This window comes from Mobula hypostoma, chromosome 22, assembly GCF_963921235.1.
Source record: "Mobula hypostoma chromosome 22, sMobHyp1.1, whole genome shotgun sequence".
In the NCBI taxonomy this organism is placed as follows: Eukaryota; Metazoa; Chordata; class Chondrichthyes; order Myliobatiformes; family Myliobatidae; genus Mobula; species Mobula hypostoma.
This window is the reverse complement of record NC_086118.1, coordinates 18027603-18040912: the sequence shown is the minus strand read 5'-3', so window position 1 is coordinate 18040912 and position 13310 is coordinate 18027603. Positions and strand designations below refer to the sequence as shown.

Genomic DNA, 13310 nt, shown 5'->3' with positions numbered 1-13310 from the left:
TATATTCCTAACTTCAGCCTATGAAGCCATGCATACCTTAGCCCCTACAAAGAGAATTACAAACTTGAACACCAGGGTCTCTCAGTACATAGTGCTCCTAAGGGCTCTGCTATTTAGTCTGTTCAATATATGACACCATAATTTGGCTTTCTAAAGTGCATTACTTCACAGTTGTCCAGATTAAATTCCGTCTGCCACTACCCTGCCAACTTTCCAGCTAACTTACATCTTCCCGTATTCTTAATCAGCCTTCTTTGCCATCTAGAACTCCATCAATTTTCACATTATCAGCAAACTTTATAATCAGACCATCTGTATTCTCATTCAAATTACTTAAATATATTACAAATAATCCCAAAATACACCAATTGTTACAGACTTCTAGTCAGAAAATTACCTTTCTGCTATTAACCTCTACCTTCTATCACCATGCCAGTTTGAAAACGTGCCTCAGATGCTTTGTGCCTTAACCTTCTCAACCAAACTACCATGCAGGACCTTATCAAAAGCCTTACTGAAATCCATATAAGCCATATATATTGCATTGCCTTCCTTAATGTTCTTAGCTAACTTCTCAAATAACATAACCAGATTTAAGAGATGTAATCTTCCCTGCACAAAACCATGCTGATTCCTCCTATCAGTCTGTGCCTTTCCAAGCCAAAATAAATCCAGCCTCTCTGAACCTTCTTCAACAAAATTCTGACCACCAACGTAAGGCTCATTGGTGCATCATTTACAGATTTCCCTTGGTATCCTCTTTAAACAAGGGAACAACATTAGCTATGCTTCAGTCTGCTGGTGCCTCACCCCTGGCAAACAACGATCCAAAAACCTGTCATAGCCCTGGCAGCCACTTCCACTGTTATCCTTAACACCTTGGAATAGATCCTGTTGGACCTTGTAGATTTATCCAAGGTAATGTGCTCCAATGTGTCTAATACTTCCTCTTCCTAATACAGACATGCTCCAGAATATCAGCATTCCCCTCTCTTAAATTTACAACCTCCATGTTCTTTTCCTTAGTGAATACTGAAGAGATGTATTCATTCAGGACCTTGCCTCTAGCCCCTGGCTCCACACACTGGTTACCCTTTGTACCCGAGGGGACATACTTCTTCCTCAGTTACCCTCTACTGCTAATATACGCATATAAATTTGTAGGATTTTCCTTAATCCTATTTGTCAATTCCTTGCTTCTTTCTTTCCTTCTTTCATAACTCCTTTCCCTATAAACACAAAAGTATTCAATTCAGTAACAATTTCCTACACCTGACATGCACTTTCTTCTTTTCCTTGATCAAACCTTCAATATCCTTTGTTATCTGGTGTTCTTTAATCTCACTATCTTTGCTTCTTACTCCTACAGGGACATGCTGACAATGAGTTTCACATTGAAACCAATTTGGAAACAGTTAATTTCAAAATCATTATTGCTTTGCCAACCAGACTCAGATGAACTAAGAATTTTTATATATATTATATAAATGTTTGGTAAAAAAGGTTCACAATTCAAGTGGCCTTAATGCTGTGAGTGAGAGCTGCATTTCTCCCACGTCTGTCCTGTGCTCGTAATCTTCGTGAAATGGATTTTGATGAATTCGGAAAGAAGAAGCTCTAGAGATTAAGAGTTGAAATGTTCGATAATAATTACAAAAGATTATTGAGAGTTGTAAACATGCTCTCCATAAACCCTTACCTGCCCTTCTTAATAGTTTCTCTGCCCAGCAAAGGTCCCAGCACATGATCCACTGTCTCTTCAAGGTTTTCAATTAGGACTACTTCACCTGCTCCAAGGGCATGTTCCATGATATCGAGATAACTTGAAATATAAGAACATAAATACCTTTATATTATTCTTCATTTATCATGGTAATTATTTACAATTATTCTTAGGTCTTTCTGAATCTGACTTGTATGTTCACTATGGTTTTAATCGATAAATCTTTCAGGCTGCAGGCCTGTCAAAACTCAAATCAATGTCACATTATGTCAAGAATACCTCAACGGTTCTTTCATATCTATTCCGACAAGCAGTTCAGGGCCATATCAATGTCACAGAAAACCAAAGTGTTTCCCAAAATCACTTAGTGTGTATTGTACTAAGTGAAAGCCAATTATTAGAAAGAAGTCAATTAACTAAAACAAGTGGATAGTCCAGATTTTAAAGAGAGATCAGTTTGATAGATTTTTAGATATTAAGATAATCAAGGATGTGGGGTCAGTGCATGAATATGGTCGTGATGTTACTGATGGCAGAGCAGACACAAACTTTTTTTCCAGATGAAACAACAATTCACTTGCTCTTCTTCCAATCTGGAGTGCTGCATTCAGTGTTCACAATGTGGCCTTGTCTACACAAGGGAAACCAAAGCAGGCTGGGTGACTATTGGCAGAAGACCCACATGCAGGCCTCAGGGTGACCCTGAATTTCCTGTTGTCACCTTAATTTTCCATCCCACTCACTCTCTGATCCATCAGTCATTGGCATCCTGCACTGTTACAACGAAGCAAATGTAATCCTAGGAACAGCACCTCATCTTCCATCTGGGCACATAGCAATTTTCTGTACGTGATTTTGAAAGTTATAACTGCAAGTGATTTGACTTTATGTCTGTAGCTGCTGTCCATTTGGCTTGTTCATTTCTCCCTTCAATGTCATATTTTATTTTTTTCCTCTGGAAGTGAAGAATGCATTCAGCCTGATCTGCTGAGCATATCTTCCTGCTCTCTGTTTTGCAATTCCTACCATTTTTTGTGTTTTCACTCACTAACTGCTTAACCTTGTTACAGCTTATCTCTAAGGTTGCCCCTGTTTTACCCTGTCAGGGACATACCCATCTCCCAACAAGCCTGCAGCTAACAAGTATCTTTTGTCTCTTTCTCAATTCTGATGAAGGGTTTTCAACCTGAAATGTTAAAGAGAGTTCAGCCTGGATTTTGAAATGGAAATGAGTTATGTGTGGGATGATTATTGGGATGCAGAAGGAGAGCTGCTACAAATCTGACAACCCATCTGCCTGAACATCATAAATAATTTAACTGCAGGTCTTGATATGTGGCGTTCTCAGCCAGAGGTAGATCAATTGGGAATGCCGGCCTTAAAGACAAGAAAACTGCTTCATGAAGCCAATGTCAATGAGACAAGACGATGCAATTATGGAGTGAAAGAAACTGGATGAGCGATGGAATGGGGATTTCCATCACAATGGGAAGTACTGTGGTGTTCTCGTTGCCATTGGTGGGTGTTGGAAAGTTGTCAGATGAGCCAGACTGGGGGCCTGAGAGAGGGAGAAACTGATTGTTGGGGGGGGGGGGCCTACAGATCAGTTGGCACTGTAAGCCCAAATGTTGAGAGGAGTCCAATATTGGCTCATTGGTAAGTAACGTGTGCCTTCAGACTGTAAGGTATTCTGAATGAATAATACGTTGGGTCAAGATTAGATCAGATTAGATTATGAGGACACTCAGTCCTCGTTTATTGTCATTTAGAAATTCATGCATTAAAAAATGATGCAATGTTCCTCCGGTATGATATCACAGAAACACAGGACAGACCAAGACTAAAACTGGCAAAAACCACATAATTATAACATATAGTTGTAACAGTGCAAAGCAATACCGTAATTTGATAACAGCAGACCATGGGCACGGTTAAAAAAAAAAGTCTCCATGTCTTGATAGCGCCAACATCTCACGCAGACGGTAGAAGGGAGAAACTCTCTCTGCCATGAGCCTCCAGCGCCGCAAACTTGCCGTTGCAATATCCTGGAAGCACCCGACCACAGTCCGACTCTGAGTCCATCCGAAAAATTCGAGCCTCCAACCAGCCTTCCGACACCGAGCACCGAGCACCATCTCTGCCGAGCGCTTCTACCCCCCCCTCCCCCGCCGACCGCCGAGCAACAAGCATAGCCGAGGATTCGGGGCCTTCCCCTCCGGAGATTTCGGATCACACTGTAATGGCAGCAGCAAAACAGGCATTTCAGAAGTTTCACCAGATGTTCCTCCATACTCTCACGTCTGCCTCCATCAAACCAGAATTGTGCACGGTATCCTACTTGACAGATTACAGATATCATTCACCGGAGTGGCCCTGCGCGTGCTGCATCGTGCTGCCATCTTCTCCTCCTCCTCCAGAGAGAGAGTTTAAGGGAATTTCATTATCTATTTTTGTACATTTTTCCCCTGGATACCCTAGCTCCTTCCCACTTTGCAAAGGAGTGTGGTTGGAAGGTTCATTGGCTGCTCAACTTGTCCCAAGTTTGCAGGTGAGCAGTGGAATCTACAGGGAGTTGAAAGGAATGTGGGAAGAAAAGATTGAAACCTTGCAATTGGTATTTCCTTACCGAGCCACTACCTTACAGTCCCAACGACCCAGGTTCAACCCTGGACTCTACTGCTGTCTGTGTGGACTTTCCATGACTGTGACTGTATGGCTTTCCTTGGGGAGCTCCAGTTTCCTACGATATTCCACAGATATGAGGGTCGATAGGTTAATCAGCAAGCGTAAATGGTCCCTTGTGAGTTGGTAAGTGGTCGAACATGGAGAAGAGCTGATGGGAATGTGGAGGGAATATAATGAGTTAGAGTAATGCTGGTGTAAAAATGAGCACTCAATAGTTGGTGCAGACTTGGCCAGTTGAAGGGCCTGTTTGTGTGCTGTATCTCCAATTTCCACCTTAACCTCTGACTTCACACCAGCCTGTTCTTGCCAGGTAAGATAAAGGCCTATGAAAGAAAATGCAGGAAATGTTTACAAATTAATTTGTCACTCAGATTTGGCAAGGTTCTTTCACACACCAACCAGATAATTTTGGAGAAAGAATTCCAGATTTCCCTACTCGATGTTAACAACTGCTTCTTTATTTCAAATTCTGCTGGAAGCTCATCAAACTGAAGTACTAACACTGCTTCCCTCTCCACAGATGTTGCCTGACCTGCTCAGTTTGTTCTGTCCTCACTTCAAATTTCAGCAGCTGCAGTACTTTCCTTGATTTTTTACATTTGTAACTCTCTCTTCTAGATTCCTCCCAGAGCCTATCGCATCAAATACATTAATCAACTTCAGGACTTGAATAGATCACTCCTCATCCATTTCAATTTAGTAAAAGCAACAAAATGAACATGCAAAGAATAATAAAAGGGCCTGAGCATCAACATTTCAGTGTGTTCCGAGCTGGACTAGAGGCCAAGTCAGGTAAGACATGAACCACATGCCCATCTTGGCATGTAGCAGGCACACCTCCTGCTGGCCAATAATGGTGAAGCATGTGTTAACCTTAATACCCACAGCACAGTCCCTGTGGATGGAGGAACTCAGAAGTCATGAAGGAATACATATCTCCCAAATTTGTACAAAGGATAACATTTCTTGAAGCTTACCAGCAACATACAAAAGTTGGTTTGACAGATGAAATATATAGTAGCACACAATGCAAGCCCACATTAAGAAAATCAAATACAGCACACAGAAGCTAGCTGCCTTTAGGTTACAGGACTCACTTAGCTGGAAAGCACACCAAACAGAAGGTTGCAACTATTTCACAACTTCTTCTAGATGAAAACATAGGAAAAAGCAGAAATTGCTTGTTAAGCATGCTTTAAACCACGGATGGAATCTAGTTAAATAATAATTCAGGAATGTCCAGGGAGAAAAATAGGGCTTTGGAGGTAGGCTGAAGCAATGTGTTAAAACACATTTGACTTGTGACCAGTCTCAGGAACCAGCCCCTACCTCTTCTGACAGCTGAAAGTACACTGGTGAACTGATCTGAGTTTAATTTTGGCTCCTGCTGTCGAAGATTACAGTGCAATTTGGCAAAGCTGTATTCAAGTACTGATGCATGGAAATTTCGTCACAATGTACTAAGCTTTCCAGTACCTCCTGTCTGAACATCATCATTTTACACAAATAAGACTTTTTGCGTTGAGTTGCACCACTCCAGAAATTTGGTTTCCTGTCAGGTTTGGGAAGATGAGATGTTTCCTACATTGTTTATGTACATGTGATGATGTCATTCCCACTGCAATGCTTGCTTAGGAAACTGCTAAGGAGTTACAAGATTACCTTCATCTCAGATTTGTCACTGAGCTAATCCAGATTTCAGGGCGACTTTCTCTGTTGGTGTACAATTTTACAGAGGATTTTTGTTAGCAGGTTCCTGATCCAATGCTGGGAACCTGGGTTCATTAGTTCCCCCTTTTTTAACAAATAGGCTGTCCTTGGACCTACCACAGAAATGATGTTTTGTTGAGTGACTATCATTATTGCTAAACTTAGTATCTCGATGGGCACATGAAGATTAGGAGCATAGACATGCTAGACAGATCAGAGTCCTCTGCATAATTTTATTACATGTTCCTATACCGTAGGACTGATGCAGGGAAATCTATGGCCCTTGTATTGATAATAATTAGTTGCTTTAAACAAATATGCACTAAGTCTTATACTGTATCATGCCTCAACGTGCCTGTGATGCTGCTGCAAGAACGTTTTTCATTGCACCTGAGCACACATGTACTTGTGCGTATGACTATACACTCAATATTTCCACTGATAATTGACTTACCCTCTCTGGCCAATCCTCACAACTCTGAGGTCTTCACCATACTTGTTTTTAATCCATTTGATACCTTGCAACTGGGGGTCGATCATAAGTGGCCAGCGTTCACAATTGGTCAAGATTGTAGCATTCTCTGTGGACATCCTATCTGCAGGGAGGCTCTCATTCTGCCAGGCTGCAATGTCTGCATCATCCGTAAGCATTGTCAATGGATCCAAGCCAGCGGTCACTGGGATTGGAACCTTAGTAAAAGAAAATCCTGATTAGAACCATGGTTTCACAAAGTAAAACTTTGACATAAGCTTCTTGACATCCTGGCCAACAGGCTACAATAAGTAAAAATAAACAGCACCACTGCCACCGTGATTATTCATAATACTGGTGCCCCATATAGTTGCATCCTCAGCCCCCTAACTCTATTCTCTGTACACGTGTAACTACACGGCCAGATTCTATTCTACAAGTTTGCAGACGATACCACCACAGTGGGCTGTACTTCAAATAATGATGAGTCAGAGTACAAGAGGGAGATAGAGAGCTTAGTAACATGGTGTCATGGCAACAAGCTTTCCCACAATATGGGCAAAACAAAACATCAAGTTATTTACTTCAGGTAGAGCGGTGGTGCACATGCTACTGTCTACGTGGGTGTTGAGGCTGAGAGAGTTGAGAGCTTCAAGTTCATAGGAATGAACATCAGCGACAGCTTGTCCTTGTCCAACCATGTAGATGTCACAGCCAAGAAACCTCACTCCCTGTACTTCACAGCCAGGAAACCTCACTCCCTGTACTTCACAGCCAGGAAACCTCACTCCCTGTACTTCCTCAGGGGGCTAAAGGAAGTTGGCATGCCCCCTTTGACCATGAATATTCTTTTATCAATGCACCATAGAAAACATCCTATCTAGATACATGATGGCAATCAGTATGGCAATTACCCTGCATGTAGCCACAAGAAATTGTATAGAGTCGTGGACACGGAGCAGTAGCACATTATGGAATCCAGCCTCCCCTCCATGAAATTTGTCTATACTTATTGCTGCCTCAGTAAAACAGCCAGCATAATCAAAGACCCCACACACCCTGAACACTCTCTTCTTGCCCCTCTTCCACTGACAGAAACTACAAAAACCTGAAAACACATTGTACCAGACCCAAGGACAGGTTCTACCCCACTGTTAAAAGACTACCAAATGTTTGCCTAGAACATTAAGATGGACCGTTAAGATCTACCTCGTTATGATCGCACTTCACTGCTTTTTTTGTAGCTGTCACACTTTATTCTGTATTATTATTATTTGACCTTGTTCTACCACACCGCACCATGTAAAATGGCAGTGTAGTGGTTAGCACAAAGCTTTACATCGCACCAATTGTAAGATCAGGGTTCAACTCCTGACACTGCCTGGAAGGAGTTTGTACATTCTCCCCATGACCGCCCGGGTTTCCTCTGGGTGCTCCAGTTTTCTCCCACATTCCAAAGTCATACGGATTAGAGTTGGTAAGTCGAGGGCATGCTTGGCTGGCAACACTCGTGGGCTGTCACCTGGCACATCCCTGATGCAAACGATGCACCTCACTGTATGTTTTCAGGTTTTGGCAAATAAAGCTGGTCTTTAAAAATCTCTTTAAATTAGCATGCACACTCAATAACACATCAGGCAGTTTCTATGGAGAGGAATAAACTCAAAGTCTTTGCATTCAACTGCAAAGGAAAGGGAAATAAGCCAGAATAAGAAGTAGGGGGAGTGGTGAAGCCAGGTGGGGGTGGGGGGGGGGGAGAATACAGTGAGAAGCTGAGAAGTGATAGATGGAAGAAGTAAAGGGCTGAATAAGGAGGAGTCTGGTAGGAGAGGAAAGTGGATCATGAGACAAAGGGAAGGAGGAGGGGGAGCAGTGACTGCAGGTGAGGAGAAGAGAAGAGTCAGAAAGTGGAATGGAAAAAGAAAGCAAAAAGTACCAGAAGTTAGAGAAAGCCATTACATTGGAGCAACCTAGCCAGAGTATTGGATGTTTCTCCTCCAACCTGAGAATGCCTCATTGTGGCAGTAGAGGAGACCATGGGCCAGCACGTTGGAACAGGAATGGGAAGTAGAATTAAAATGGGTGACCAACAAAAGATCCTGCCTATTGTGGCGGATGGACTGAATACGCATTTTTCACTGTATTTCGGTTCATGTGACAATGATAAATCACTTCAATTCAATTCAATGATTTTTGTTTGTTCAGCTGCAGAGAAGTATTTTTTTTAAATTCAGTTTTCCTCTAAAGTTGCTACTTTTGCCAGCAGTACAGTATTTTAAGTGACTAAATCCCATACTCAAACTAGTCAGCCAGAGCTCACTTTACAGTGATGATCATGGCCTTGGAACTCTGCAAGTCAAAAACAATAAGGTAAAGTTATTAAAGGGAGGTGATTGATTAACAGAATCCAAGAGATGCAATATAAATGGGTTTTTTGAAAATGGTTGATAAGAAAGCTTACAGAAGATTTGTAAATGACAAATTAACCTCTGAAAATTAATATTAGGAAAAGATCAATTGATTTATCCTGTTTTGGACAGCTGCAATGGTTCGTGCATCACATCCACAGTCTCTGATGGCCAAGCAGAGATACAGATACTCCCAGGAGATGCAAAAAATTAGATGAAAATCTTTGTCAATTGAAGCTTATAAGAAAATATGCAAGATTCTACTCCTACTTCCTTGACTAATTGAAAACAGTTTAAGGAGACCATATGGACAGTGATTAATAGTGCATGTTTAATTTTAAAAAAAGTGGCCTTATGGGAGAGGAAATGTAGGCAATATAGCAGCATGGATAGAAAATTGGCTGATGCACTAGAAACTAGGGTAAACTGGCATAACAATGATTCATGAAGATTAGGTACGGTTATACCTCAAGGTTAAGTACTCTTGTTAGACAACGAAATGTTTAGGAAATAAGGAACAGAAAAATAAAAGATTCAGGAAAACAAATCAACAGGTAAGTATTCCTGCCAGTGGGAGCTATAATTTATTGTAGACAAATATAGTGTTAAGAGCAGAAATTTAAAAATTGGAAGATACATTCAATATAAAGGAACACCATCTATAAATTTGCTGATGTTATTAGTAAAGTTTCAGATGTCACAAGGATGCCTACAAGAGTTAGACAACCAGCTGGTTGACTGGTGTTGAAAGAACAACCTCGCACGTAGCATCAGCAAGCCGACAAAATTATTGCAGACTTCAGAAAGAGGAAGTTGAGAGAACACGTACCAGTCCTCACTGAAGGGTCAGCGGTGGAAAAGGTGAGCAGCTTCAAGTTCTTGAGCTTCAATTATCTCAAAGGATCTATCCTTGTCCTGATACTCTGATGCAATCATGGACACCATGAGCTCTACCTGGTCATGAATTTGAGGAGATTTGGTATGTCACCTGGTATGGGACTTCGATGCACAAGATCACAAGAGGCTGCAGAGAGTTAAAAATTCAGACAGTTCTATCATGGGCACAACTGCCCCATTGAGGACATCTTCACAATGCAGAACCCCGAGAAGGTGGAGTCCGTCAGTAAGAACCCTCACCATCTAGGATATGCCCTCTTCTCCAGCAGAAAGGAGGTTCAAGAGCCTAAAGACCCACACTCATTGAAGAATAGCTACTTCCCCTTGGCCATCACATTTCTGAATGGTTCAAGAACATTACCTCATTATTTCTTTTATTGGATTATTTATTTACTTTGTACTTTATAGTAATTTAATGTCTTTTGCTGCTCCCCTCACAAATTTCTACAGATATATTGTGGAAAGCATTCTAACTAGCTGCATCGCTGTCTGGAGGGCGCTGCACAGGATCAAAATAAGCGACAGAAAGTTGTAAACTCAGTCAGTTCCATCTTGGGCACTGGCCCCACCAGCATCCAGGACATCTTCAACTCAGTTAGTTCCATCTTGGGCACTGGCCCCACCAGCATCCAGGACATCTTCAACTCAGTCAGTTCCATCTTGGGCACTGGCCCCACCAGCATCCAGGACATCTTCAACTCAGTTAGTTCCATCTTGGGCACTGGCCCCACCAGCATCCAGGACATCTTCAACTCAGTTAGTTCCATCTTGGGCACTGGCCCCACCAGCATCCAGGACATCTTCAACTCAGTCAGTTCCATCTTGGGCACTGGCCCCACCAGCATCCAGGACATTTTCAAGAACCGACGCCTCAAAAAGTGGTGTTCATTATTAAGGATCTTCATCACTCAGGACATGCCTTCTTCTCATTGCTACCATCAGACAGGAGTTAGAGGAGCCTGAAGGCACATACGCTATATATTTACTGTAATTTACTGTTTTTTATTAAGAATTGCAATGCAATGCTGTCATATAACAACAAATTTCACGACATATGCCGATGATATTCACCCTGATTCTGATTCACATTTCACTCATAATAAGTCTATTTCCAATTCTAATTCTGAATAATAAACAGAGTTTTAGGAGTTTTGAAGTATGAGTAAAGGTAGACAAAGAGCAACATTTTGTTTTTATAAACACAGATATGCTATTATTACTTTCAAATACTGTAGAAGTAATAATAATTAGGTATAACACAGAGGTTAGACCATGGTTAGAAGTATAATTTGTAGTTTTAGGAAATTTGCACAGTAACTCATCAGAGTGTACAAGCAATAGAAAATAACAGCTGACACAAAATAAATGGAGTAAAGCAGAGAAGACTAAGAGAAACGTTAGCAGAGATAGTTTAAAATCATAAAGCATTTTGACAGTGTAAGGAAGACATATTTCCTGTGGGTGGGAAGTCAGTGCTGAGAATTTATAAATCACTACCAAGAGGTTCAGCAGGCAGAAGAGGAGGCATTTCCTTATGACAAGGATTATTGGTGCTTTTCCGTAGAGAGCAGTAGAACCACAGAAGAGAACACTTTCAGAGAAAATTATACATGGATTTGAAGCTGTGTTATGCAGGGTTATACATAACTAAAGAGAGCTACAAGACCTGGGCAGCAGGAATGGTTTGAAATTGCTCTAGGCAAATGCCAACACAGACTTCACAGGCAGAATGCCAGCTTCAGTGTTTGACTTTCTATTACCATAAATGAGATCAGCTAATTCAGCACAGAATGGGGATTAAACAGTAAATGGTTCAAGAGTTTCTTGGGTAGGAAATTCACCTGCTAAGCTACAAGCAAGCAATTTATTTTTACTTTCATTACAATCAAAGTTAACAATGCAATGATCTTTACAGTGTGTAAGAATTATTTAATTTAACAAGAGTACAACAAAAATCTACATAACATGTAGATCTTCACTTATGCCTCTTCTCTCTCCCAAAGTTCTGAAATAGTGAAATCGTTCTCAGCAGTTCCCATCTCTAAATCAGCATTGTGGCAGCCCCTACTCAAAGCTTTCACCAATGACCTCATTGTGACAACGACATCAGTCCCAGGCGGTAGAGGACATTGCAAGGGCAAGGATGAGCTTTAAGCCAGAGAAAATCAGGTCTCTGGTGTTAGAGAAAGGCAGACTCCCAGACAGGTTCCATTTCTCCTTGTATTGTATTGCTATCCCATCCATCTCTGAGAAACCATCATGAGCCTGGGGAGCATCTTTGACTGCAGCCTAAGTGATGCCATCTGGAAGGCCACCAAGTAGTTAGAGGTCTTGCTCACCACTGTGGATAGGACAGGCCTACCTGGCAAGTTTAAGGCCAGGATCTAACAGCATGGCATCCTCCCCAGAATATCCTGGCCACTGCTGGCATATGAAGTATCCACGCCAACTGTTAATACTCTTGAAAGAAAGATCAATGGCGACTTCGAAGATGGCTGGGTCTCCCACATAGCCTGAACAGCAGCCTCCCCTCAGTAGCCTTGTTCCCTGTACAAGAGAATTGCTGCTGTACAGAGATTCTAAAGGCTCCAAGGGCAGGACAGCAGGCATTGAAGTCAGACAGGCATGAAGTCGAAGGCCCAGGATGCAGTAATGACAGAGTCACGTCTGAGGCACAGGAATCTGGTAGGGACAATGGCGTCTGGTCAGGTGGGGCTGGGAAGCTTCCCTTCAAACTGCTTCAACAGGGCCCAGGGCATGAACCAGTGTAAAATGGCCCAGGAGGAGGTGCAAGCATCTGTTGAGGATGGCAGGAATGGGTCAGCAGGGAGCTTGAACAAGGTATGAGGCTGTGCTGAAGCGGAAGATCTCCTGAACCAACATCTGGTAGGCAGAACAACAGAACATCAAGTTCATGATCCAGGCTGAGTATGATGTTCTACTTAGTCCAGTGAACCTTTTTGCTTGGCGCAAAAGTGAGGCACCATTATGTCCTCTCTGCCTTAGCAGAGGAACACTGGAACACATCCTTAGCAGCTGCCCAAAAGGCCTGGGAGAAGGCTACTACTGCTGGTGCCATGACCAGGTGCTGAATGCAGAGGAAGAAAATATTTTCTCGGCCATGAGCAACAGTAGGCACCTCAGCCAACCCAGAAAGACTATTGCTTTTGTAAAGACGGAGACCAGCCAGTCTCAGCAGAAATCACCTCAGGCTTGCTCGCCATTGCATCTGACTGGCAACTGAAAATCGATCTTTGCAAGCAACTGAAGTTCCCTGACTTCATTGCATCATCATTACTGAGTTCTGACATGGTCATTCTGTCAGAAATCTTGAAGCAGGTGGTCATGGTAGAACTGACAATGCCTTAGGAAGACCTAATCGAGGTGGCATTCGGGTTTAAGGCAGCCAAGTATG

At 42.2% G+C, this 13310-nt stretch overlaps 1 protein-coding gene across 1 annotated transcript in view; it reads right to left on the bottom strand.

Annotated features, from left to right (window-relative positions):
* Positions 1 to 13310, bottom strand: part of dnah9 (dynein, axonemal, heavy chain 9) — a 585611-nt gene that overhangs the window by 181605 nt on the left and 390696 nt on the right. The window contains exons 53-54 of the mRNA XM_063074264.1: positions 6573 to 6808; positions 1700 to 1822 (exon numbers count right to left, since the gene is read on the bottom strand). Coding sequence (XP_062930334.1) covers positions 1700 to 1822; positions 6573 to 6808 — 359 coding nt within the window. The remainder of the gene's footprint in view (positions 1 to 1699; positions 1823 to 6572; positions 6809 to 13310) is intronic.